Below are 23,443 nucleotides of genomic sequence, written 5' to 3' on the forward strand. Positions count from 1 at the left end.
TGTAGGACTGCTGCCTCCTCTTGCTCCCCACAACAGACGCCCTCACCTGAGAAGGTGGCTGGCAGGAAGGTCAGGAACACATGCTGTGGGTTGACTAGCTTGGCATAACATCGCCATTGAGGGGGAAAGGGCCCCAACGTGTCGCTCAGTGTCACATCATCCTCAGGCAGCTCTGTGTTGCCAAGGCTCTGATGGAAGAGCAGAAGTTGGATAACTCATAGCATATGGCACAGGCCCTCCTTGAGGCAGGTAGCAAGCACACAGAGCAAGTTCTTCCAGGCCTGCTGGCTGGCACAGTGCTGTGCAGAAATGACCAGGGTGGTTTCATTCTCAGAGCGGCCTGGCTCTAGAAGTCACCATTCCGAGAGCAGCCTGGCTCCAGGAAGCACAGCACAACATTTAGGAGATGCTTAGCCAGCTGTGCTGGGGCCGATTCTGACCTCTAGGCAGTGAGTGCCCGTGGTTTCGGAACAATCTGCAGCACAGTACCAGTGCTGCTGTAACAGGCTTGGCCCAGAGTGAATGCAACTAGCCACACACCTTCTAGATTCCTGCCTGACTTCAGACACAGGATACAGCCTAAACTGCAGCCAAAGGTGGGCAAGAACAGCTGCCTTTCAGCCTTTCTCAGCCCTTTTAACTCTCCCGCTCTTTACCAGCTGCTGCCTTGGTTTCTGAGGGGGCTCAGGAGAAGGACAGCAGCACAGCAGTACCTGCAGAGTACTTGTGGAGCCAGTCATATCCCTGGTGCCATTACTGCCAACAAGATGATAGGATGCAGAAGCATCCTGCTGCTCCAGAGTCCCAGAAGCTTTTAGGGTTTCTTCTGAAATGGAGCACAGAGAAACCAATCTGAGACACCCTATCTGAGGATGAGACTTGAAAACAAGGCTCCTGAAAAGCCTCATTGCTGCTGGTGTCACTACTGCCACACACCTGGTCCTTACCTCTGATGACAGGGAGTGTGAAGGGGGGTTGATGGCCATCACGATCCCGTTGCAGAACCTGCTCCATGAAAGCCACATGATCAGCATCAGCCATGGGGATCTCCCTGTCACTGAGGTCATGCTGAAGGCAGCCATGGAAGAGGTTTAGTAGCATTTCATTGGGCACAAACGAAGAGTCCTTGGACACCTCCTCATTCTCTGCTTCAAAACAGAACCATGGAAGCTTCAGAGACAGCATCTCCATAGCCACCACCTGCCCAGGACCCCAGGAGACAACCCTTTGCAAAGCAACACTTCCACATAGCCAGGAATTTCCCCAGCACCTCTGCAAGACTGACTTGGATAGTGTTGAGGAGGCCCTGGAGTTTTGGCATCATTAGTTACCCTGCAGTCACCCACCCTGCTACTCTAACTGTTGTGGAGATGCTGGGGGTACACACAAGAAACCACCACCACAAAGCTACTACGTAGGTTTGACAATTTCAAAAGCAGCTCTAACAAATTACCATCCCAGGAAAGGCAGCATTATAGCTGGACAGCCCTGGGGCTGCAGAGCTGGGAAGAACAGCACTGAGCTACTAAAAGAAGCATGGCAGAGCTCACATGCTGCTGCCCAGGGAGACAAGCAGGTTGTCCATAGCCATGGAGGGAGGACAAGGAGAAGCAGGTGCTGAAGAGGCACCTACCTTTCGTCAGCATTAGAAAGAACATTTCCACCTGCTGGCACCTGGGCAAGAGTTTCATGAGGTTGAACTGGAATGGGATCTCATGCACTCGAAAGCCAGGCCCCATGTCTGGATCTGCAACAGAGATGAACAGGACCACCAGCATTCCACAAACTGCTCTACGAACCGTGACTTGAAACTGAGAACAGAGGAGCTCCTCCTTAATACCCTTTATGACTTCTATAAAACCACATGCCCAGGCACACCAGGCCTATCACTGAAGAGATGAGTTCATCTTCCACCTGCTCCTGAAGTCAGCTCCTCTCACACAATTACAGAATGGTTGATATTGGAAAGGTCACTTGGACCAACCCCCCCTGCTCAAGCAAGGTCACCCTGTCACCTCTCCAGCCTAGGCAGAAAGCCTCAATGCTTTTTTGGCCTTCCCAGGATGAAGCCATTTCTCTGTCAACTCAGCATAAGTGCAACAAAGTGACCCAGAGCCATCAAAGTCTACAAAGTTGTCAAAATACCTGCTCTGCCTTCTATGGGTCCTGAGACATTCAAGACCTAGTTGCTTCTTCACTCCATCAAGCTTGATAGGACATAGATGGTGAACTCACCTTCAGCAGCTTTGGTGTCTGAGGGAGGGCAGACCCACTCCTTGTTCTGGCACAGCTGGCTGATGTACTCGAAGGTCAGCATGGTGGCAATGCACGCAAGGTCCCGGGGATACAGCTGCAGTAAGCAGTTAAGGCTCAGTTTATGCAGCAGAATTATTACCCACAAATGCAGAAGAAAAGAGTCTAAAAGCAAGGAGAAGGAACACCTATAATCCTGTTCCCTGAGCTGCCCTATTCTCACTCATTGCTCCCTCCTTCTCCACCAGCCTTTTAGCCTGTTTTCACCTTGCTCAGGAGGAGTGCTGGTAGCACTACCTGCAGTCCTTGCTCTGGTCCAGCTTGCTCTCTTCTAATGGAATGATTCTTCACAAAATAATTTGTATTTTCCAGCTATCCCAAAGCAGCATTGCATCCACTAAACTACAATCAAGAAACCTTTTATGGCCAGTGGCCAGTTCCTCTTTTAGAAATCTCAGACTCTTCTGTGACTAGCATTCCCATCCCTTCTGGCCCTCAGTACTTACCTGCAGTTTTGTGGTGCACTTACACTGAACCCTTCTCCCTCCACAAAAGAGCCCATGCCCCTCCCCTTTCAGGGACTCACCGCTTTAGGGATTTTCTGGTAGGGCAAGCCATGGAGGTGCTTCCAGTTCTCAGCAGTACTGTGCACATGGCCACTCTGTGGCTCTACCCAGCACTCAGTGACCAAGTTCAGTTCTGTGTCCACTTCAATGGCCTCTACCTCTGTATCATTGTCATCATCTGTGGAAAAGCTGGAGGGAAGTCAAAAGGAAAGTCCTGTGAGGTGGCACAAAGCCAGCAGCCCACTGCAGTTTCCCTCAAAGCTCTGAGAGCAGCAACAGGAACCCAAGAGCGGCAGGCAACCACCTGCAACCTGGTGATCAATGACAACTGGTTATCTGTACCAGATGGTGGAGGTCTCCCTCCTTTCCACACTGACTGCAAAAGTCTGGAGCTGTGACTCCACTGCCAATCCCGCTGGGAGCAGAAGAGCAGCCTCACCTGTCCTTGGTGGAAGTAGAGTGGGGTGGGAAGAGGATGTATTGGACGACACAGGTGTGCTTCTCCCTGTCACTGCTGCTCTCACTTGAGCCATCAATCTGGAGGGGAGACATTGCATGAGCCCTAGCCCTACCCCCTTATACAGCACAGCCCCATCACACAGCACCACTAGCTGTGATGAAAAGAGGAAGCCTGTCCCAACCCCAAGAACTCCTCCAGCACAGCAGGCCCCTAGCACTAAGCAGCTCTCTAAATGCAGATGAAGGCAGAAAAATGTCCAACCCACAAGCTGCTTTACTTTCCCCCTGTACGTGACAAGAGTGTATGCTAGAAGCAGATGATAAATCTATCACAGGAAGGTGAATCCACCCCAGGGCCAGCAATGAGGGACTGTGTCTGCAAGAGGACAGCAGCTCACCTGCATGGGCAGCTCCAGCACCATGTTGATAATGCCATCCCCGCTGGATGCAAAGTGGAAACCCTCTGACAGACGAACCCTTGCAACAGAGAAGAAGTCAGACCTGCAGGACTTCTCCAGCCATACTGCAAGCTTTAAATGCAAGAATGACTGTACCCTTCACCCCAAAACATTGTCCTTCTCAAGACAGGGAGCTGCACACAGAGGATGGGGAGATATGACACTGCCAGAACAGTCTGTGTGAAGATCAGCACACACCTGGTACAGTAACACCTCTTGCCCTTTTGCATGTTTTCCAGAACATTTTCTCTCATTTTCTCCAACTACAGCCACAGAACTGGATCAAACACTGACCCAAGTAGCTCTAGAAACTGCATACAGGACCAAAACCCTCTGCACAGCAGCTTTACCTATTATAAGGCCTCATAAATGTAATAAGCAAGATTGACCTTGCTTTCCCTGTACCCCCAGGACTAGCTTGGAGAGAGGATCCCCGTCAGGTGTGCAACTTACTCTGTGAGTGTGGAAAGGAGCTGGGCCACAGCAGTGATGGGCACAGCGGGTGCCAGCCCTGACTGGACACTCCAGATCCAGCGCTGGTGGTAGAAGTAGCGGGACAGCGAGGCCAGGGTGGAGGAGGCCGTGCGATTGGCCACCATGGTGAGGGGACCAGACACGGGGGGGTGCTCCAGGTTCAGGATGAAGGGGGCTCGATAGTCAGAAGGCAGCTTCTCATATCTAGGAGAGGGCAGAAGTGTGGTATGCTGACATGGAAAAAATCCTTTTTTTTTGTTTAGAGTCAGAGCTGTCTGGATTCACAATCCATTTGTTGGGCCCAGGACAGTGTCTTCCATCAGGAAAACGTCGCTGGCCCAGCACAGGATCCTGCTCAGACAGCAGTACCTAAATTACTTCCACACTGTATTTCAGTTAGGTACTGCTGTCTGTGCAGCTCACAGCCATGCAGCCCAAACACATCCCAACAAGCACCAGTTTCATTCACAGCACTCTCATCCTACAACTGACAGCACCATCCACAGATCTTCCTCCTTCCCACTTTGCAGGGCAAGGTGACAGTCTGGTACTCCATCCCTACCTGATAAGCAGCTTCTCCAATGGTTTGTGCAGCACAACAAGGCAGGGTCTGTCTGAGAGGGCTGACTGGGCCCCAGCCACAGGTGGGGACTTGGAGGGAGAGCTACTGCCCAACATTTTCCTCTTTGCTTTTGGAGTTGCCTCCTTGCTCTGGACCCTGTGGGGAAAGCGCAACTGCAAGATTCGGTCCCGTAACTCTTCCACTATCTGTCATGGCAAAAGCAAAAGGCAAACATGATCAACATTGTCTGGAGACATAAACTACTCAAAATAAGCATCTAGAATGAGAGCTTGACCAAAAGGAACAGAACACTCCTTAAATACAGAGAAGAGCAGGAGTTAAAGGCAATTTTACTTCTGAGGCACTAGCAAGACCAAGATCAAGATGACACAAGGCTCTCTGGTTCCTATTTTAAGTATTTTTAAAAGCAAAAGGAAGATTAAAAAAAACCCCCCACAGACTATTTCAAGGCTGAAGAAGTTGCCTTGCAAAACTCAGATTTAAAAAAAAAATAAAAATAATTGCATGCCAGCTCCTCCACAGATGCAGTCCAAGCATGCACCCTCATTCTTCCCTCCTCCTCTCCTCAACAGCCTACAGTAAATGTAAACTAGTCCATATCAGCTGTGGGAACAGCTCTGGCTCTATCTTATGTATTCCCCCACTACCACGTTCATTTGTCAAACCTCTATGGCAAAAGGTTTCAGGAGCCTAGGCTATTTTTTGAATTTTTTTTTTTCCAAGATACTTCCACAATGACTTCCTGATTACTCTTTTGAGCTTTCAGTAGCTCTGAATATAGTTCAACCCACACCAGCATCTGATTCCCACAATAGCCTAGTGTTTTCTTTGAAATTTCTAGTTAGGTTTCTTTTCATGATCTTTGTTCAACTTTTTTCAATTTTTATTACCATTGTAGTTAAACAGAAGAACAGCAGCTCTCCATCTTCCTCAACACTAACTATTTCAGTAACTTTTCTCATCATTACTATGTCTTTTTCAAGGAAAGGAATGTCCCCAAACCCAAATGTTAAACCAGAGTTCTTTCCGGCACTATGCTGCCACTTGGGTCCCCTTCATGGTTTCATATTGATAGCACAGAATCACTAATGGTGTTTAAGCTCCCAAATCCCACTATTTTGCAGCTATCCATACTGGCTTCCAGCCTCCACTGTGCTGCTTAGGTGTCACCAAAGCACAGGGGTTGAAATAGCTTTGTGCCACCTGCACATTTCCTCAGCTCATGTTACCTTTCTGCAAATGAGTTCCCTACCCTTTGACTAGAAAAAAGATTGGGAAAATCACAAACAGCTTCTGCTGCAATGAAACAGAGCACTTTTTCAATTTCCTTCCTTTGTTCCCCAAGGCAGTTTGCTTTATGACATCCCATTCCTACAGTTCTACAGTCATGTCCTATGCAAAGTCTCACCAAAAAGCTTTCTAAAAGTCAACTGCATGAGGTGCTTTCCTTCCCTTCAGCATTGGAAATTTGAACTGCTCAGCACAAAACTCCCTTTCCCTTAAACAAAGCAGGCTAAGTTCTACTGCCATCTTCCACATTCAGTAGTTAATCAGCTCTATAGCAGGCAAAAAAAAATATTATGGCTGATACAATTTATGATCTACATATAGCTCCTGCTGCAATGACCTGGAGCTTGCCCACAGCTGCAGGGTATGGTGCTCGTCTCATACCTTCCTCATGAAAGAGATATTAATTTGCACCTGCCAGAGGGAACTTCTTCAAAAAAACCTGTCACTTGGCATTACCAAGCCCACATGTTGACCCAGCAACCAGTGCCCAAGTCCTGGATTCCCTAAATTCATGAAAGGGCAGATCTGCCAGAGTGCCAGAACATTTAGTATTATCTGGGTTCATTATCTCAGAAAGAGATGGCCCCTCCCACGTTTGTTAGCTTCTCCTCAGACTAGTCTCTAACACTAAAGCTAAGCTAGACAAACCAAAGATTTCTTTCATGAAGATAAAAGATCTAGATTTAATGATAAACCTCTTGTTTATATTAAAAAGTTCACATAGTTTAATAGCAGGGTGTCTTTCTCATGCTTTACCTAGGAACACTTTGACTCGTCTCAGCCATTATAACTGGGGAATGAGTTCACACAGTAACTCCACCTTTTGCATCTGACTAGGGCAGCTCATTTATTTTGATACAAAAAAGTTATTAAAGTGTATCTGATAGACTTTTACCCTGAAAACATTTCCTAGGTACTAATTTTTTTTCTTTCCGTGTACTGCTTATGTGGGGCATTGTTTGCATTTTAACTATTAACTTCCTCCCTGCCCAATAGATTCAATATACACGTACTGGAAGAGATAGCCCAGGGAACATGTAGTACATCTATCATAGAGGTCTTTGCAGATGAGTCAGACAAGTATCTGCTGTTCTTTCCAGATGGTATTGATTGTGCTTCGGTCAGAAGGATAGACTAGATAACCTCTGAGTCATTTCAAGCCCCACAACTGAATTAAGCAGTTGGAAAAACACCCATGTGACCAGCTATTCTATTGATCTTCGAGTCTTTGTGTTTAGATCTTTCATAGACTTAACAAACAAAGTTTGCCCCAAATGACCCTTTCTGTTACAGTAGATTCAAACCCATCTAAGCCTTAACACTTATTAGAGGGTAACTGCCTACAGTGTTGTCTGTGATCTACCCCTCATTTCCACATTCAGAACTTCTTGCTGTGCCCCCACCCCATGAAGCAGACAGGCAGCTCTCACCTTGTTCCTGGCCTGTGCAGGTGTGCCAATGGGGAAGCCCAGACGGAGAACCATGCAGGGAGCTTTGGAGATGATTCGTACCACATAGAACGAGGAAGGGGTAAGATCCTCAGACCTATGGAGGAGGGATTAGGACAAGGAGAAACAGCATGGATCTTGCTGCTCTGACATGCCAGACCAAGCAGAGGTCTGCTCCACAGAGCCCAACAGCCCACACAACCTCACAGTAACACATATCAGTTCCAGCATGCAGAAACCCTTCAGCTGGCTTCCCTCTCCCTCCAGGCAGCACCCGAACACAATGGCACAGTTCAGAAACTGCAGGATTTCATATGCCCTTGTCTGGCTCTCATCTTCTCCTGTAAACATCTGCTTCAGGCCCATAGCCACATACTGGTCTAACCAGCTCCTTGGTCTGGCCACACGCCCAGCTCCCCACACAGCACTGCTTCAGAGCACTCACCCGTGGATCAGCTTGACGTAGGAGTAGCCCTCCACCAGCACGAAGCTGCTCCAGTCGCGCAGCAGGGAGGTGAGCGCCGAGTGCGAGATGCGGCACTGGATGGTGCTGTAGCGCCCGTTGTTGCCCGGCGTGTGCAGGTGCTTGGGCACAGGCCTGCAGCGTGGGACACAAAGTCAGGGCTGCAGTATCTCTTCTTCCCCCAAAACCCACAGAGGCTTTGCTACATCTATCCTACTCTGACTGGTCTATCAGCCTTTTTTCCTCCACAGCAGCCAATGAATAAGCACCTCCCCTAACCAAGCACTGGGGAGAGCCACGCTCCTGAGAGCACATCCCTTGCATCCTATCTCCCTCCATGCAATATATGACTATTATTCACATTACTCTGCAACTAGGACCAGCCTCGGGAAAGCAATGCTTTCAGGAAAGACATTTTCCAGCAGCAATCTGTGGGTTAGCTCCCAAATGAAAGGTTCCATAGGCCCTGCAATCAGGAAATCAAAACCCAAGAGGGACTTGAGAAACAATTTATTGTTCCAGTCAAAGATGACTTCCCAACCTACTGCCCCTATCAGATAAACAAACCTTTAGCATCCATCAGGCCCAACTAGTGAGACCCTTCCCTGGGCCATGGGCACAAGCAGAAGAGCTGCAAGTCCTGGACACTCTGCTTTCCCCAGGCTGGCCCACAGTGAGCACACAACTCAGCCCTGCCCATTACATACGTGTCATGCTCCAGAAGGACGACTATACGATGCATGTGCAGCCACCTCTGCCAGAAGTTGGCATCCATGGAAAGGATGGGCTTCCAGTAGGAGGCAAACTGGGAATGGCTTGAGTCAGATCCACTGTGCTGCAGAGATAAAACCTGAGAAAATGATGGGACAATATTCAGCACCAAAGTACTCCAACCAGAGAGAGCAAAAATTTCTCTAGCAGCTGAGCTGTTGCAGTCTTAGAAGGCAGGCCACATACCCCGGCTTTGGGTAATTTCCTCTGAACAGAGTAAATGTGTTCACATTGAAACAGGCAGCACAGCGTAAGCAAAAATAAATTAGGCTCCTGAAATGTCAAGTTAATTAGGAATTTAACTACTTAGCATCAAGTAAATCAACCATGAAAAAGATAGCATATGTAATGGTGTACCTTCTGATTGAGAGGGGGATATATGGCTTGTGTCAGCAAAGTAATTAAACACTGAGATTACTCATCTGAAAGTGCTCAGGCAAATAGGGTGGCAGAATGGGTGGCATTGGGCAACTCTGATAGGTTTATATGGTGACATTGATTCCACCAACTATAGCAACTCTGCTGACATAGAAATACAGTGGTGGTTACCCATAAGATGGGATGTTCCAGATATACTGTGGGATACATAGCCCTACATAGGGAAAATGTACTAGCAAACCTAAAAGAGATCTTAAGCAATAAAATAAAAGGGATAGTTCTCTGAAGGTAAAGCTCCCCTAGCTTTAAGATCTGCTAGTCCTCTTCCATCTATGCCAAGGACACTGGGAGCAGAGAACAGATAACATGCTGGCTCTTCTGCTTAGTGAGTTTCAGTGAGTTTGAATTTTGCAGTGGAAACTATTAGCTCATATTTTGTTTAGTTTCTGCTGTGCAGATGACAAGTATCTCTCTTGCACCTTCCACATGAGTGCTCAGAGCAATGAGCCTATTAAGCAATTATTCAGCACATCATGCATCTTCACCTGACAGTACTGAGCTACATCTCCAGGGCACTGGCTGCACAGCCAGCAGCAACTCCGTGCCTATGGGGTATCCACTGAAAAGGCACAGCAAAAGCAAGTGTGTCAGCCTTCCCATCAGTCTCACACATCACAGCACTGCAGGAGAAGGTGTCACAGCACACTTAGGAGACTTGCTGTTGGGTTTAGAGGTGTAGCTGCAACAATTAAGACATAGGGTGATGTCTCAGAGGGGGAAATGTATGGCATGGGATGTTCACTGCACCACACCTGAACTCTCTGACTGAGCAGGATAAGATGAAGACAAGATGAGCAAGAGATGAAGCCTGAGTACAAGAATAGGCAGGGGAGACAGCCCGTCCCACATTAAACAGAGAGAGAGGGAACATACCGGAGTGGTGGAGCCTGGGGGGATGTAGAAGAGGGGCACCCCATTCTTGGTGCTCTCAGGAATGGTAAAGTGTTCTGGGACTGTGTCAAAAGACTGCAGATGTACCAACATCTGATCTGTTTGGTTGATGCTGGAAAAGAAGAGGCAGTTAGCCACAAAAGCCCATGCTCTCCCCCTTACTGCCCCAGCCAGCACGGGGCTTGCACACACAGCACTCTTTGTCCTGGGAGCTCATCTACACCACCAGAGCTTTATTGTGTGATTGCTGTGATTCCATGTGTTAAAGGGGCTCCAGTGTAGAAGCCTCATACATACAGAGGATGACCAGAACTGGAAATGAAGTGCTAGAAGAGAAATCTGCTGGATAGCTGGAGTAACAGTCACCCTGGCCAGGAAAGTTGTGACCCACAAGCACTTCAGCCCCAGAGACACGTGTGATTGTTTGCTGCTCCCAGAGTGACCGTGCAGCACAGCTGCATGGGTGTGCTATAAGAACACATGACCTCCATGGGATGGCAGTCAGAGGCAAGGTTTGCATCCCAGGATCCAGATCCAGGAGCAGCAATACCATTACCCTGAAACATTCTTACAAACTAGATCACAGACCAATTGAAATCTTTTCCTTGGCTAGACAGCAAGCTTGTAATCAGTCATGAGTCATGCCCCTTCCTCAGAGCACATTCCTTTTGAACCCTGAGTTGGGATGGCCACCTGCAAAACCCTCATCCTAGCATGCCAAGGAAGGAATTACTTGGTGGCACTGGAAACTGCTGGGCATGGTCCAGCTCACCTCTGCAAGGTGTTCCAGAAGCGCCGGATGACTGTGGTGCGGTACAGACTGGTGATGGGCTTCCTCATGGTGCAGCTGATGTCATGCAAAATGTCATAGCTTCCCTCCATTGTCACTTCCACCCAAGTGCTGCGTTTTGATGGGTCCAGGGGCCAGGGTGTCACAGCTAAGTACTCAATCCTCATGTTATGCTTCCAAAGCAGCACTAGTTTCACCTCCAGCTGAGACCCACCTGCATGGGAGCAGAAGAGAAAGTGCTTGTTCTATACACATCTGAGCTTTATCTCTGACCAGGGATTTATCAGTACCATGAGATTGTTTGATTGCTGAGGGAAACAAAGCTATCTAACAACTGTTTTGCTTTAACTGAAGTCACTCTCTCTCCTCTCCAACTGAGGGAGGCTTTGCTTGCACTGAAGCACTTGGCAAAGAGCTTGCAATTCTTGAAGTGTACATGCACTACCTACACCAGAGAAGGTAACTGAAACTCAGAGGAGGTGCTGACATTTGCAATAGGCTCTCTTCTTCACAGCCTCATCTTTGTTTCCAAGAAAACTGGTTTTTTGCACAGATGAGCAGGGCCATTCAACTATAAAGTTTTGTCATCCACACTGCAGAGTTAATTCATCCCATTGCAGAAACACAGGTATCTGATGGACATAGACCACAAACAACCTGGAAGATGAGGCCTAATTCTTGAATTAATCTCTATTCATCCTGCACAGACTGTATTTCATGCAATCTAGAATTTCAATCTTCAAAGCTTCTCACCATGTTTACCTTCTCTTCCCAAGGTTAAGATGTTAAGAATGAATATTCACCTATTCTTCAAACCGTACATTTTTACCTTTTCCTTTAAGTGAGCCTGTCTAACAAGATTAACAGAAACACCTGACAGCAGGCCTCGCTGAGCCAAAAGAGCAGAGAACTACCCACTCCTGCTGACTGTGCATGTGTATTTGTACTGAAACATCCCAGGGAAACACATGATCACGCTGCGATTTCAACTGCTCGATCATCTATTCTATGTCCAGCCTGCTCTATAGTTTGCCAGACTTGCAGGGTTTGTGTGATAAGTGACTGGATGTGCTGGAAACCTTCTGAACAGATCATCAGCCTGGATGCTCTGTTTCCTGCAGAGCTGCATTTTGCTGCTGTCATAGGCACATCATGCCATCCCCTTTATGGGCTGATTGAGCTCCACTTTAAAGCCATCTTTTTGCTCTCATGGTCCCTGCAGGGAGGCACCCTCCAAGTACTCTTCCCACATCAATGTTTAGGAGAAACCTTCCAGAGTACATGCCAAATTCATGCTTGGTTGTCCTTTTGATTAGATTATTTTTATTCTGAGGAGCTTCATTTCCATAACATTGACAAGGACTGTGCAGCACTAAGAAATCCAGACCTAGATTCAGCTGTTACTGTGACAGAACATTCATTCCCCTTAACACCCAGACCTTCCTGCACCTTAAGAATTCACCTTTCTTGAACAAAGATGATCAAAAGTGTATACTGTATTTTATCTGTACTTAATCTGGGGGATTCATAGGATTTTATTTAAAGTCAGTAATATTTTCTACAATGGATGGTTTGTGTTACCACAAATGCACTTGCCAGGACTGCACCATCTGTTGTTTCCTATGAAGATTGTCTTGTGTATCAGAGAGGCTAAACAAGAATTTATAGATTCATCTCCTTTTATTTCATACTGTCACCTCACTATTACTGCTTTAGGGGTCATCCACTGTTTTCTGTACAATATTTTGGTTCTCATAATAAAGCCTTTCTACTTCATCAACAGCAAACACGATAAGTAAATTCCCACATTTTTGCTTAGATCATAAATGAAAATATTTCCTACTTCCACTTCTACTTCCATTAGTCATCCTGGGTTCACTCCTGTGATCCCACACAAGCAAAACTAAAAACACGGGCAAAATATTTACTGAGTTAGAAGTTACATCTAGTTGAATCTTTAGCTTTTTTTTTTTTACTGCAAAGCAATTTCTTTCTGATTCCTGAGTTAATAGCAAATAAAATTTTTTCTACTTTGATTTCCTTCACAATGTCCAGCTCTGTTTTTTCCAGAAAGCTCACTTTGTCTCCCTGATTCCTGGCACTAGGGAATAGCCAGTCTCACTGCTCAGCTAGTGCCCAGCCAGTTTTGGTGCTGGACTGATTCACAGAGGAAGATTATGTTTTGAAAACCATCCTCCAGGCTGCCCTCAATACAAAATGGTCAGTGAGAATTTTTTTTTTTATTACAGAGGGAGACCCCCCCGACAATGTCCCAGAAAGTAAAAGAACTGGGCTCCATTACCCACCATGACCCCAAAGCTTCTTTCCCTTCCATACCTTCCAATCCTTTCCCCTTCACAAGCACTTCTGTATTTCTAAATAACCAAGTTCCCTCCTAAATACCTAAATATTTAAAAATCAAACAGTGAGGGTAACCAGAGTACTTATAAATATCACAAACAACTCCTCCAGGCAACTCTGAGCACAAAGCTAGCTTTTTATTCTATTCTGTCTTTGGTAAAGTGAAGGAGAAATGTGACAGTGTCAAAGTCCACAGCTGCACTTTTTTCCTCTTGCTTCACAGCGAGCTGGCTCCTTAACAGCCTTTAATTGGCAAGTTTTGGTAATCCAGGTTAACTAACTGTTCTTTGTTATACACTTCTCTGTAGAATGGCTCAGAGAACCCTGATTAGCCAAACATGCTTTTCCTTAGCAAAGGCAGTCCTGAATGTCTAAATGTCTTGAATAATTTCTCAACTCTACTTTAACCTGTTAGTTCAGGAAATTTTTCATCAACTTCCCAGAAGATTTAGCCTTTCCCAAGTATTAAGTAACATTATCTGCTACTAATCTGAAGGCTGCATAGAAATACACTCCATGTTTTTGAAACCTCTGACATTTCATTTTTAAATTTCTTCTAAAAAAATACACAGAAATTATTTCTGGCTTCAAAGGAGAAAAAAGGAAAGGAGAATGCAGATTATCATCAGGTGTGTTTATCCTGCTCTTACTCCTCCCTGTACACCTGCTCATAGTTATTCACCACAGAAGGTCACTCTGATCCAGCAGCTGCTCTTCTGCTCTCTGCTCTTGTAAAAATAGGGGATCAATCCATTTAGCATTTCAAGGAGTAAAATCCAGCAGGCAAATACCTGGAGGAAAATGCAGGGAGCATGGTACACATGTGGTGATATTTCTAATACATTTCTCCAGAGTGCAGGAATTCACTGCTTTACAGTATCCTGACCCAGAGGTTGTAGCTATACCTTTGTACAAAAAGATACAACATGAACTTGTCTGACTGCTTTTTGAATGATTCATACCTGATGAATCCTCTTCCAGCATTACTATATAGGACTACACAGTCACCAAAAGCACTTCAGCATTGCTGTCAGATTAAAGAGAAAGGCTTTTTATCCAGCACTGTTCAAGCTGTAAGTGAACTTGTGCACAGAAGAATAAAAGACACTGAGGACAGGAATGGACTTGTCACTGTTTCACCAACATTTCTAGCCAAGGAGACTGCAATGGATCTCATCTGCCTGGATTTAAGAGAAGTAATCTCATACCTCACCTATATTAGTGAGAACAATGTGCAGACATTACTAGAACAGTTGTCTCACCTAAGAAAACTTAGCAGATACGCACTTTTAACAAAAAATCTCTGAAACAAGAAACTAGAGAGATTCCTGTAAGACCAACTTTAGGAATTATCCCACCTAATATGATTGCTAGCAATCCTCCCCCCAAAAAAGGTGATTTAGATCCATTCAGTTTGCAAGATGCATCAAGGCAAATGAACTGAAATTACCAGGCATCACAGAGGAACAGGTAGGTGAACTGAGCAAGATAAACTTAGGAGTCCTATCATGTAAGGCAGCACATTTAGGGACTACTAAACAAACAAAATCCAATAAAACACCCCCAAGGACTCATCAGCTGAAAGAAAAGACGTGTGAAAGACTCAGGGATTTCTGCAATACAATCACAAAGAAAGTCCACGTGATTCCCCATCTATCAGATTTGATATTTTACCTCAGAAGCAGGGAAATATTCATACTGCTGAACACGGCATTGATTATCACACTTACTACATTCTTATCAACTGTTTTGAGAAATAGGAGATCAAACTGAAAAGAAAATAACTTAAGGGAAAAAATATAAGAGCTATTAACCTGAATAAACAACACAGCCTGTCCTTACAAAAGAAAGGTGAAATATTGGCTTGCTTAATATTAACCTGCCAAAAGCTAGGTTACAAGGAGAAAGATGTTGTTAAATACGTTTGTGCAAGTCAGAGAAGGAGGATAAAGTTAATTAAAGATAATAGTCACACAGGTCTAACTTGGTCTTGGGGAGTTTAGAATGGAAGCTAGAGTAATAGCAATGAAGCTCTAGGACAGTCTTCCAACCAGAGCAGGGGCAGAAAGGATTTATATGTTTTTTAGGCAGACCACAGTAAATTCAGAAAACATCACATGGCAAGTTTAGAAAGGTTTTGGAGTTAGATCACAGACTGACTGTCTGATATAAAACACATTCTAGAGTAATAATAAGCTTGCTTTTGGATTTTTTCATCTCCCTTTCAGTTAAAGTACTACCACTAGTCACAGCTGGAGATAGAAATTTAGGTAGGATTTACTGGCACTCCTAAGGATAATCAAACCTCTCCAGGTCTCCAGTCAGCAGCTCGTTCTCCCACTCCAAGTGCCATGTCTAGTGAGTTAGGTAAGAGAAGAGGATCACTGGAAGGTTTTATGGTCTTCTAGAATTGATTATGGTCCTGACTGATCTGATATTTTCACCTAACAATATCCTTGTTTTGCCCAATTTCTTCTTTTGGAAGACAGTAGTTTGGAGGCATTGGTCTGTTGTACCAAAGGGCTCAACTTCACGTTAGTATTTTGGAGCGCATCTAGCAAAGAATAGAATGGGATGAAAAAGGGAGAACTATGGACGAAATCCAAAAAAACTGTGCAAACCCCATTTCTGTCACTAGTTTCTCTGCAGTTGTGGGGAATCATTTCCAAGATACAGAGCATCACTGGCTGGCCCTCCCCAGAGGGTGAGCCTGGCAAGTGCCTAACTGCTCAGTACTGGGCAGCCCTACACCAGGCAATTATTCATGAAAACAGAGTTCAGGGAAAATGGCTCGTTCCTCCACAATACCACCAGTGCTGAGATGGCAGACCCTGTGCTTTCCTCTCAGCAGCTGAGAACAGAGTCCTAGCTGTGTCCAGCCCCCAAGGCAGCAGTCACCTTTGGTGATGTTGACCTCACGGATGCTGTAGCCCTCGCGCAGCCGGACCGAAACAATGCTCACGAGGTCGGCGTGCACCTCCTTCTCCGTGTGCTTCTTCCTCCGCATCGCCAGCGCAGGGTTGCTGCTTGCAGACACCAGGTGCTCATTGAACAGCCTGTGCTGGGACACTGCAAATGGCAGAGATGGCTTTGTGAGGGAGCAGCTCCCCTGAGCCCCATCCTGTAGGAACAGGTCTCCCCAAGAGCTTCATAAAAGCTGCCAGGAACACTTGCCCGCCTGAGAAACAGTACATCCTTCAGGCACCACTTACACCCACTCCTGATTCTGCAATACTGCAAACAGGTTCATTAGTGTGGCCAAGAGGCCTGGGAAAGGGACAGGGTGTGGTGTCAGGCACTGCTTCCTCTCGGACAGCTTTTGTGACAAGGCACGCACTGGAATTCCACATTCAGCCTAGACAGGCAGAAAATGCACATCTGTTTCAACAGTCACACAGCAAGTTTTGGAGCTTTACTGATTTCCCTGGAAAACCCTGAGCTCCCAGGTGCTTTTTAAAAGGTATCATGATGTGGCGCTTAAACCACTAACAGCTGATCTTTTTAAGACTCAACATTTTCAAGTCCCAAGCCAATTCTCTTCAAACTTGCCAGTTTATGTGGCTTCTGCTGCCAAGTTACAGAAAGAGCAGATGGCACCAGCATATCACTGGGACATGAAAGGGTGTTTCTATGTCTTACTGGTAACTAAACTAATCTCTCTTGGCACACTCTCAGTCACTAACAGTCACAAAATAAGAACAACCAGGAGAGGCATTTGGGACAGTTCTCAGGGGTCTAGTTTTTCAATCCAAACCACCATCTGCAAGCCTTGTTAGGACAAGCTCGTCTGAACATCCCCATCCGCGAGACAGCCAATGTGCACAGAAGGGTGGGCAAGAGCTTCCAACCCCCTCCATGTCCCAACACAATGGGCTTAACTACAGATTGCTGAGCTAGGGGAATGGTGGAAAATGGGACATTTGTTTTCCCTGGTCCACCCAATTCCTGGAACCAGGAGGGGATTCACAGGTGAGACTGTGTGACCGACTGTGCCCACAGCCTACAGAAGGCATGACAAGGGAGAATATCAGCATAACCAAGCCTGGGGAGTCACCCCAAAAAGAGGTGCTCTAAGACATCCAGTACTGGAACAAGAACATGCACATTCCTCACCACAATAATATTCTGGGTTCAGGGACTCCCCAGTACGCAGAAAGGAGTACAGCAGAAATGCCTTGTGATACACATTCAGATCCAGGCTCAGGGGATCCAGCTCAGGGCACGTGGAGAGGTAAGCACCAAAAGTGGCCATGGCAATGAATTTCATCAGTTCCACATTGGGAACGTGGCCAAAGCTGCAATCATAGGAGTAGACACCGCCCACCTATGGGATGGATAAAGGAGACACCTGAGAGAGAACAGCAGTGCTGAGAACAAAGCAGACAGCTGGTCAAGGACCCACATAGGCAGAGAAGGCCCCCACTTCTCCTCTGGAAGTGAATGCCACCAGCACCAATCCACCTCTGTCCCTCTGGTACCCACACTGCCAGGTACCAGCAGACGTACCTGCACAAAGGAGCAGGCCACAGTGCCACTGCGCAGCTGGTTCAGTAAAGTCTCACACACAGCCACGTCAGGGACACTGGTCACACCATCCGTAATGATTATAATACCTGGAAACAAGGCAGCATCTCAGTGCATCTTCCATCTCAAACAGCTATCATTCTCCCAGGAAATTTACCAGACAACGTACAAGCAGGGCAAAAGTAGAAGGAAAATCCTGAGGCTGGTTTAGAGCTTCCAAAGCATTATGGAGCTGGCAAACATCCTGATTAGGTATAGCACAGCACACGAAAGGGCACAGCTCTTCACACCCCAGGTTGCCCTGAGCAACAGTCACAGCTGTACTGCCTCACAAACTCCCCAACACTGACACACGGCACTTGGCACAGCGTGGTTCTCCCCATTCCCACCACCACAATTTGCCCCCAGAATGCAGGGTAAATGTCTCAGTTGAAATTTCATCCAAAACAGAAAGGTCCATGCACACACCAGCCCTTATAAAATTAACCTCAGCCTACGGCAGGAGGAATACAACCCTTCACAACCAACCAGGCCAACCTTAACCCCGAGGACGCAGCCAACCTGCGCTGGAGTTGGAGGGCAGCAGCTGCAGGGCCAGGATCCCTTGCCGGACCATGCTGACCAGGCCAACATCAGCAGTGACCACAGACACACTGGGCTTCCTCCCAGATGACTCCTGCACGTCACCAGGGCTCTCTTGGCTCAGAGGGGATAAATCCACCTGGAAAAGTTAAAAAAAATCCCCACAAGGCCCCATGGGGCAGATTTCAGCTCAACTCTAGTTCTCACTCTTCCAAACCTTCAGTCTGGTGGTCCCATGGTACTCTGGAGCACTGCAGCAGACTCCATCTGTAGCTTTAACTTCCAGGTGCTCTTAAAATCCTGGTCCCTTGGGCCACTTGGGTCCCTTGCCACAGCTGGGCAAGGCTGCTTGAAGGTGGAGGGACAGCACGCTCAGGGCTTTATATTAAGCTGATTTCTAATAGAAGGGAAAATATGGGGTCACTAAAATTCTTCTGTGGAGCAAAGCAGTTCCCAGTTAAATAGATGTGAATAACTCTTTCTCCCCCTGTCATTTAGAAGCTGCAGCTACTCAGCATCCACTTAATCTACTATATTCAGCCCAGAAACACTGGAGAGGCAGAGGCAGCTTCACCTCACTTGTGAAGCTCTGCAGCAGAGGGGGCAAGGAGCCTCATAAAGACAAAGTCTAGTGTTTATGCATTCAACTCAAATGGCTCTCATTATGCAGTGTTGATATAAACAAATGCAGGTAAGCTTCTGCACCTTCTATGAAAAATATCCCCTAGGCAAAGCCTGAAATTTGTATAATTACACCAGTGAGAGACCGACTGCTTTCATAGTCCCTTAATCCCCACAAGGCTCTGGCAGTTCAACCCTGTAATAAAACATGGCTTTGTTTTTACTGCTAATGCACAGAATGGCTGAGACCCCCCTCTACAAAGCTATAGATGATTGGAGCTGGGAAAATAAAACTAGAACTAACTAAACTTCTGCTATGCCCAAATGGGAGCAGCCTGTGCCCCTGAGCAAAAAATATTGACTGTCCATCACTTTAATTTGCCAGATGCCTTAAATCCAGATACTTGTTAACAATAATACAGCAAGTGCAACTTCAAAAGTAAAAAAAGTTTCAGTCCCTGCCCTTCCCCTGGGGCCTCCCACCTCCACCTCACAGCCTGTGGCAGGACTCACCAGTCCCTCTGGCCTGCAAGAGCGTCTCTCTCCTCCATTTGCATGGAAGAAGTTACAGGGTAGTTTACCATGAGAGAAATATTGCATCAAGCAGGAATGCATACAAAGCACTGCAAAAACACCATCTGGACTCACCTGTTGAGTTATTTACTTCCAGCAATCTACTTTCTGTTTCAGGACCAGCAGTTTTAGCATTGAAACATACAAATTTCAGCTAGAATGTGAGAGTCCAAGCACTTCAGATATGCAACTGCAATACATCACCAAGAGCCTCTTGGTCATCTGATTCCAGGCCTCTTTGTCGTTTCCTTTTTGCCCAAACTCTAATAACTAATCCTGACTAAGGACTAAATAACCTCAGCCAGACCAGCAATGACTTTGACTGCAAGAAGATCAAAAGCAGCATGGCCAGCAGGTCAAGGGAAGTGATCTTTAAATGTCCCTTCCAAGCCATACCATACCAGGACTCTATCATTAATTTGCTGATACATATATCCATGGCTACTAAGCAACATCTGTCACAGATTTCAAGGAGTACTTGAAAAAACTGGCTGTTTATTCAGCTTCATGGCCAGTTTTCATGGTAACAAGGAAGTATTTTCATTCAAGAAATGTAAAAAGGGCATATTCACAGCTATTTATAGATTAATTACATGGACATAATCACCTCTCCCACCACCTTCTTCAGAGAGAAAGTACATCCTACCATTTCTCCCATGATCTACAGTCAGGCTGTCTTACTGCACATTAACTTTGGGGAAGGTAACCACCCTCACCACTCCTTCTAAACACTTAATGGTACTGCTTCCTCAGTGTTCATGTCTCATTACTGGATCCCACAACATTACCTCACCAACTCCTTAGCTGTTCCTTCTGCACACCTATGCTGCTTTTCCTCTTGCCACCCCAGTTCAGAGGGGCCTCAGAGTGCACATCTCCAGGAAGCCAAGAGAGCCCAGCTACCCCTGCCCTCCTTACCTGAGGTTTGGGTTCATACTGCTGCTGAAGCATCTCTGCCACTTTGTTTTCAAAGGCACACAGCTGTGTGTAAACTTGGTGCAGAAAGGCCTCACGCTTCGTCTCATCCAGCTGACAGCCCTGGAATAGTACCTGGCCCAAGGACACACATGTCAGTCATCAAATTAAGGCTTTTTAGCACCAGCCCCCAAGATGGTACACAGGAACACAGTTCTGCACAGTGAAGGTCAAACACGTCCTTGACAAAGCACAGGTAAAGCAGAGGCCACTTCTCTCTGTTCCTGCTCAAAAGCAATTGCCTGTGAGCAGTGGTACCTCATGGCAATTGCTGTGCATGCCACAGCAGACACTTATGGGACACTTTGGGGAATCTCCTTCTTGGGCAAGAAACTTCTACTTCATTTGACTTTCTCCAGGATAAGCAGTTATTAGGAGAAAGTGATGTGGGATCACTGTTGAAAACCATTAACTGTAGTCTGATGCTTCTAAGGAAGGCCTGTTTGTTCTAATCCACCTTACCTGTAGACTGATCAAATTATCTTCCAAGGAGAACATCAAATTAAAATAAAGAAAAGAAACAATTAGAGTGGACATTACAAAAGAGGCTGAGTGATGTGACAGAGTAAGCCTGTCACCACAGAAACTCCCCAGGGTGAAAGGCATGAGACCTGTGTTTACAGATGTTACCCTGGTACAGGTGATCCCTGTCCACAACCAGACACAAAGAAGATACAACATGCAGACAAAGACCTCAGCAGATTGGAGGGGTGCTGCATGTCATCCACATCCCTCAGCCTCTTATGGGCAGGGCCTCACAGTGACTCAGGAGAAATAAATGATCACCACAGAGAGTCTTTCCTGGATGTGCAATACACACATACACCTTTTCCTCCACAAAAGAAACAGAATTATCCAGTTGTACCCAGAGATCATCACAGCTCATGGCCTCATATACAAAGTGGGAATTTAGAGAGGTCCAAAGAAGAAAAATGTAGAACTTCAAAGTACTCAATATAGTGTAAATAGGGGAGATACTGAGGCACAGCATGATGGTCTGCAGGACTGCTGGACAAGATGACACATGAAACATCAGTGGGAAATGGAGAAATTCCTGCTACACTTACTCCAGTAGCACCTCAGAACAGACTAAAGTGATGGCCACACTCCTCAGGTACAACACAAACCCCGGCAGAAGGCTTAGGCAGGAAGGGCTGGGGAACAAGCATAGACTAACAGGCTCCTCCTGTTACCAAACTCTTCCCCTGGTATTAGCAAAGGGATGAAATAGACCACCACAAACACATAGGTTATGTGAAAATACTGTAAGGTGGAAGAGATGAAGGATGAACTTCAAAAACAACACTGGCCCCATAAACCAGAGTTGAATTGATTAAACAGACCTGCCATGACCCAAGTAAAATCTCACTGATAAATCCCAATACTGGAGCTGGCTGCTGCCTCCAGCAAGAAGCATATTCAGACCAGTGCAAAAAAACCAAGGTTTGTAGGTAGAGGCAATTATCTTTGAATTAACCACTGCTACAGAGCTGGAATAGGGAGACAAGCTTTTGGTCAAACAAGCTCTTCTTGAATGCTTCAGCTAATTAAAACAGACAAAAAGAATTAATCAACAGAAATTAAAAACGAAAACAACCCCCAAACAACAAAACAAGAACAACAATAAGCACACATTCAACATGAGGCAAATATTCCCTGTGGCCCAATTCTAAGATCATGCCTGAGGGCAGCATTCTCCAGAGAAACCTCTGCTTCTTGTCCAGGAAGGAGAAACTGCTCACACACACACTGCATCATGCCAGGCCACATGTCTTAGTGAGACAAGCCTGCAGCATAACAGACAGCAGAGCCCAGCTGCCACCTGCCCTGCTTTCCTTGTGCTCACAGGACACCTGCACAGCACAGCGAGCTGCTCACGCTGTGCCAAGGGAGAGCCTGAACTTTACCTGGTGGGACTGCAGGCCAATGATGGAGGAATACACCTGGATGGTGACAAAGATTTCTGGCTGGTAGATAATGTCTGAACCAGGGATACGAAAGGGTCTTAACAAGCCCACCAAGCATCGGGAAAGGGCATGGAACACTTCATCAAAAATTATCTCCCCCGTTGAGTCATCCTACAGAAACAGAGAAAGGGAACAGCTTTTTCATCTCCTAGGACCTTCAGTCTCACTGTTGGTTGTCCCACTGAGCAGAGCCAACAGCAAACATCTTTCTGCAATGGCAGCTGGATTAAAGTGACAACTCCTGTAAACAGAAGTCACACATTAAGCATCCCGTGGAGAAACAGGATTTGCCATTAAGTTCCCAGCCAGGGACACAGCCTGGCTCCCTCCCAGGAAAAGCAAGAGTTCTGCAAAAGTTCAGACTGACACTGAGAGCAATAAACCTTCTCTCAGCAAATAGAAATGGGTTTCTGTTTTCATGCAGAACACCCTAGAGAGAAGCAGCTTCTGCTCTTACCACAATCCCCGTGGAAGGGCTCAGATCAAGCTCAATCACAAATCGGTACTGACGGGCCAGGAAGGTGACCCGGGTAGAGGGGACGAGGAGGTAGGGCCTGGGCTGGACCGGCTCGTCTGGCTGCCACCCATTAGGCAGGATGCTGAGAACATCAAGCTCATTTTCTGACTTTGCCTGCCAGAACAAGCAAACGGTACATGAGAGAACATCAAGCCACACCAAAGGAAGACTCAGAGAAAGAAAAGGGGCTCAAATGCCCTGCAGGGTGCAGGTGCTGCAGGGGGGTGCAGCCCTGAGCACCGACTCACCAGCTCGGGCTCGGGCACGGCCCGGATGACCTGGTGCAGGCGGCTGAGCACCCAGGCGAGCCGCACGTTGCGGGAGATGCGATAGTCCTTCTTCATCAGGAGGAACACGTGCCCCGCCTCCTCCACCTGCGGCGGGAGCACAGCGGCCCAGGTCAGGCCCGGAGCAGCCCCGGACAGCGCCCCGGGGTGTT

At 46.6% G+C, this 23,443-nt stretch overlaps 1 protein-coding gene across 7 annotated transcripts in view; it reads right to left on the bottom strand.

Moving 5' to 3' along the window:
• Positions 1–23,443, bottom strand: part of SZT2 (SZT2 subunit of KICSTOR complex) — a 53,574-nt gene that overhangs the window by 29,844 nt on the left and 287 nt on the right. For 5 of the 7 annotated variants that reach the window (XM_059854019.1, XM_059854017.1, XM_059854016.1 and 2 more), the window contains exons 2-24: positions 23,253–23,378; positions 22,945–23,118; positions 22,428–22,598; positions 20,464–20,595; positions 18,331–18,490; positions 17,752–17,858; positions 17,359–17,569; positions 16,144–16,314; positions 10,867–11,098; positions 10,077–10,206; positions 8,702–8,844; positions 7,977–8,129; positions 7,514–7,628; positions 4,773–4,978; positions 4,190–4,414; positions 3,677–3,755; positions 3,259–3,356; positions 2,840–3,008; positions 2,236–2,350; positions 1,634–1,747; positions 948–1,148; positions 714–826; positions 47–188 (exon numbers count right to left, since the gene is read on the bottom strand). In XM_059854019.1, the coding sequence (XP_059710002.1) occupies positions 47–188; positions 714–826; positions 948–1,148; positions 1,634–1,747; positions 2,236–2,350; positions 2,840–3,008; positions 3,259–3,356; positions 3,677–3,755; positions 4,190–4,414; positions 4,773–4,978; positions 7,514–7,628; positions 7,977–8,129; positions 8,702–8,844; positions 10,077–10,206; positions 10,867–11,098; positions 16,144–16,314; positions 17,359–17,569; positions 17,752–17,858; positions 18,331–18,490; positions 20,464–20,595; positions 22,428–22,598; positions 22,945–23,118; positions 23,253–23,378 (3,487 nt within the window). The remainder of the gene's footprint in view (positions 1–46; positions 189–713; positions 827–947; positions 1,149–1,633; positions 1,748–2,235; positions 2,351–2,839; positions 3,009–3,258; positions 3,357–3,676; positions 3,756–4,189; positions 4,415–4,772; positions 4,979–7,513; positions 7,629–7,976; positions 8,130–8,701; positions 8,845–10,076; positions 10,207–10,866; positions 11,099–16,143; positions 16,315–17,358; positions 17,570–17,751; positions 17,859–18,330; positions 18,491–20,463; positions 20,596–22,427; positions 22,599–22,944; positions 23,119–23,252; positions 23,379–23,443) is intronic. The other 2 variants (XM_059854021.1, XM_059854018.1) reach the window with 1 other exon arrangement.

Source organism: Haemorhous mexicanus, chromosome 9 (assembly GCF_027477595.1).
Source record: "Haemorhous mexicanus isolate bHaeMex1 chromosome 9, bHaeMex1.pri, whole genome shotgun sequence".
NCBI lineage: Eukaryota > Metazoa > Chordata > Aves > Passeriformes > Fringillidae > Haemorhous > Haemorhous mexicanus.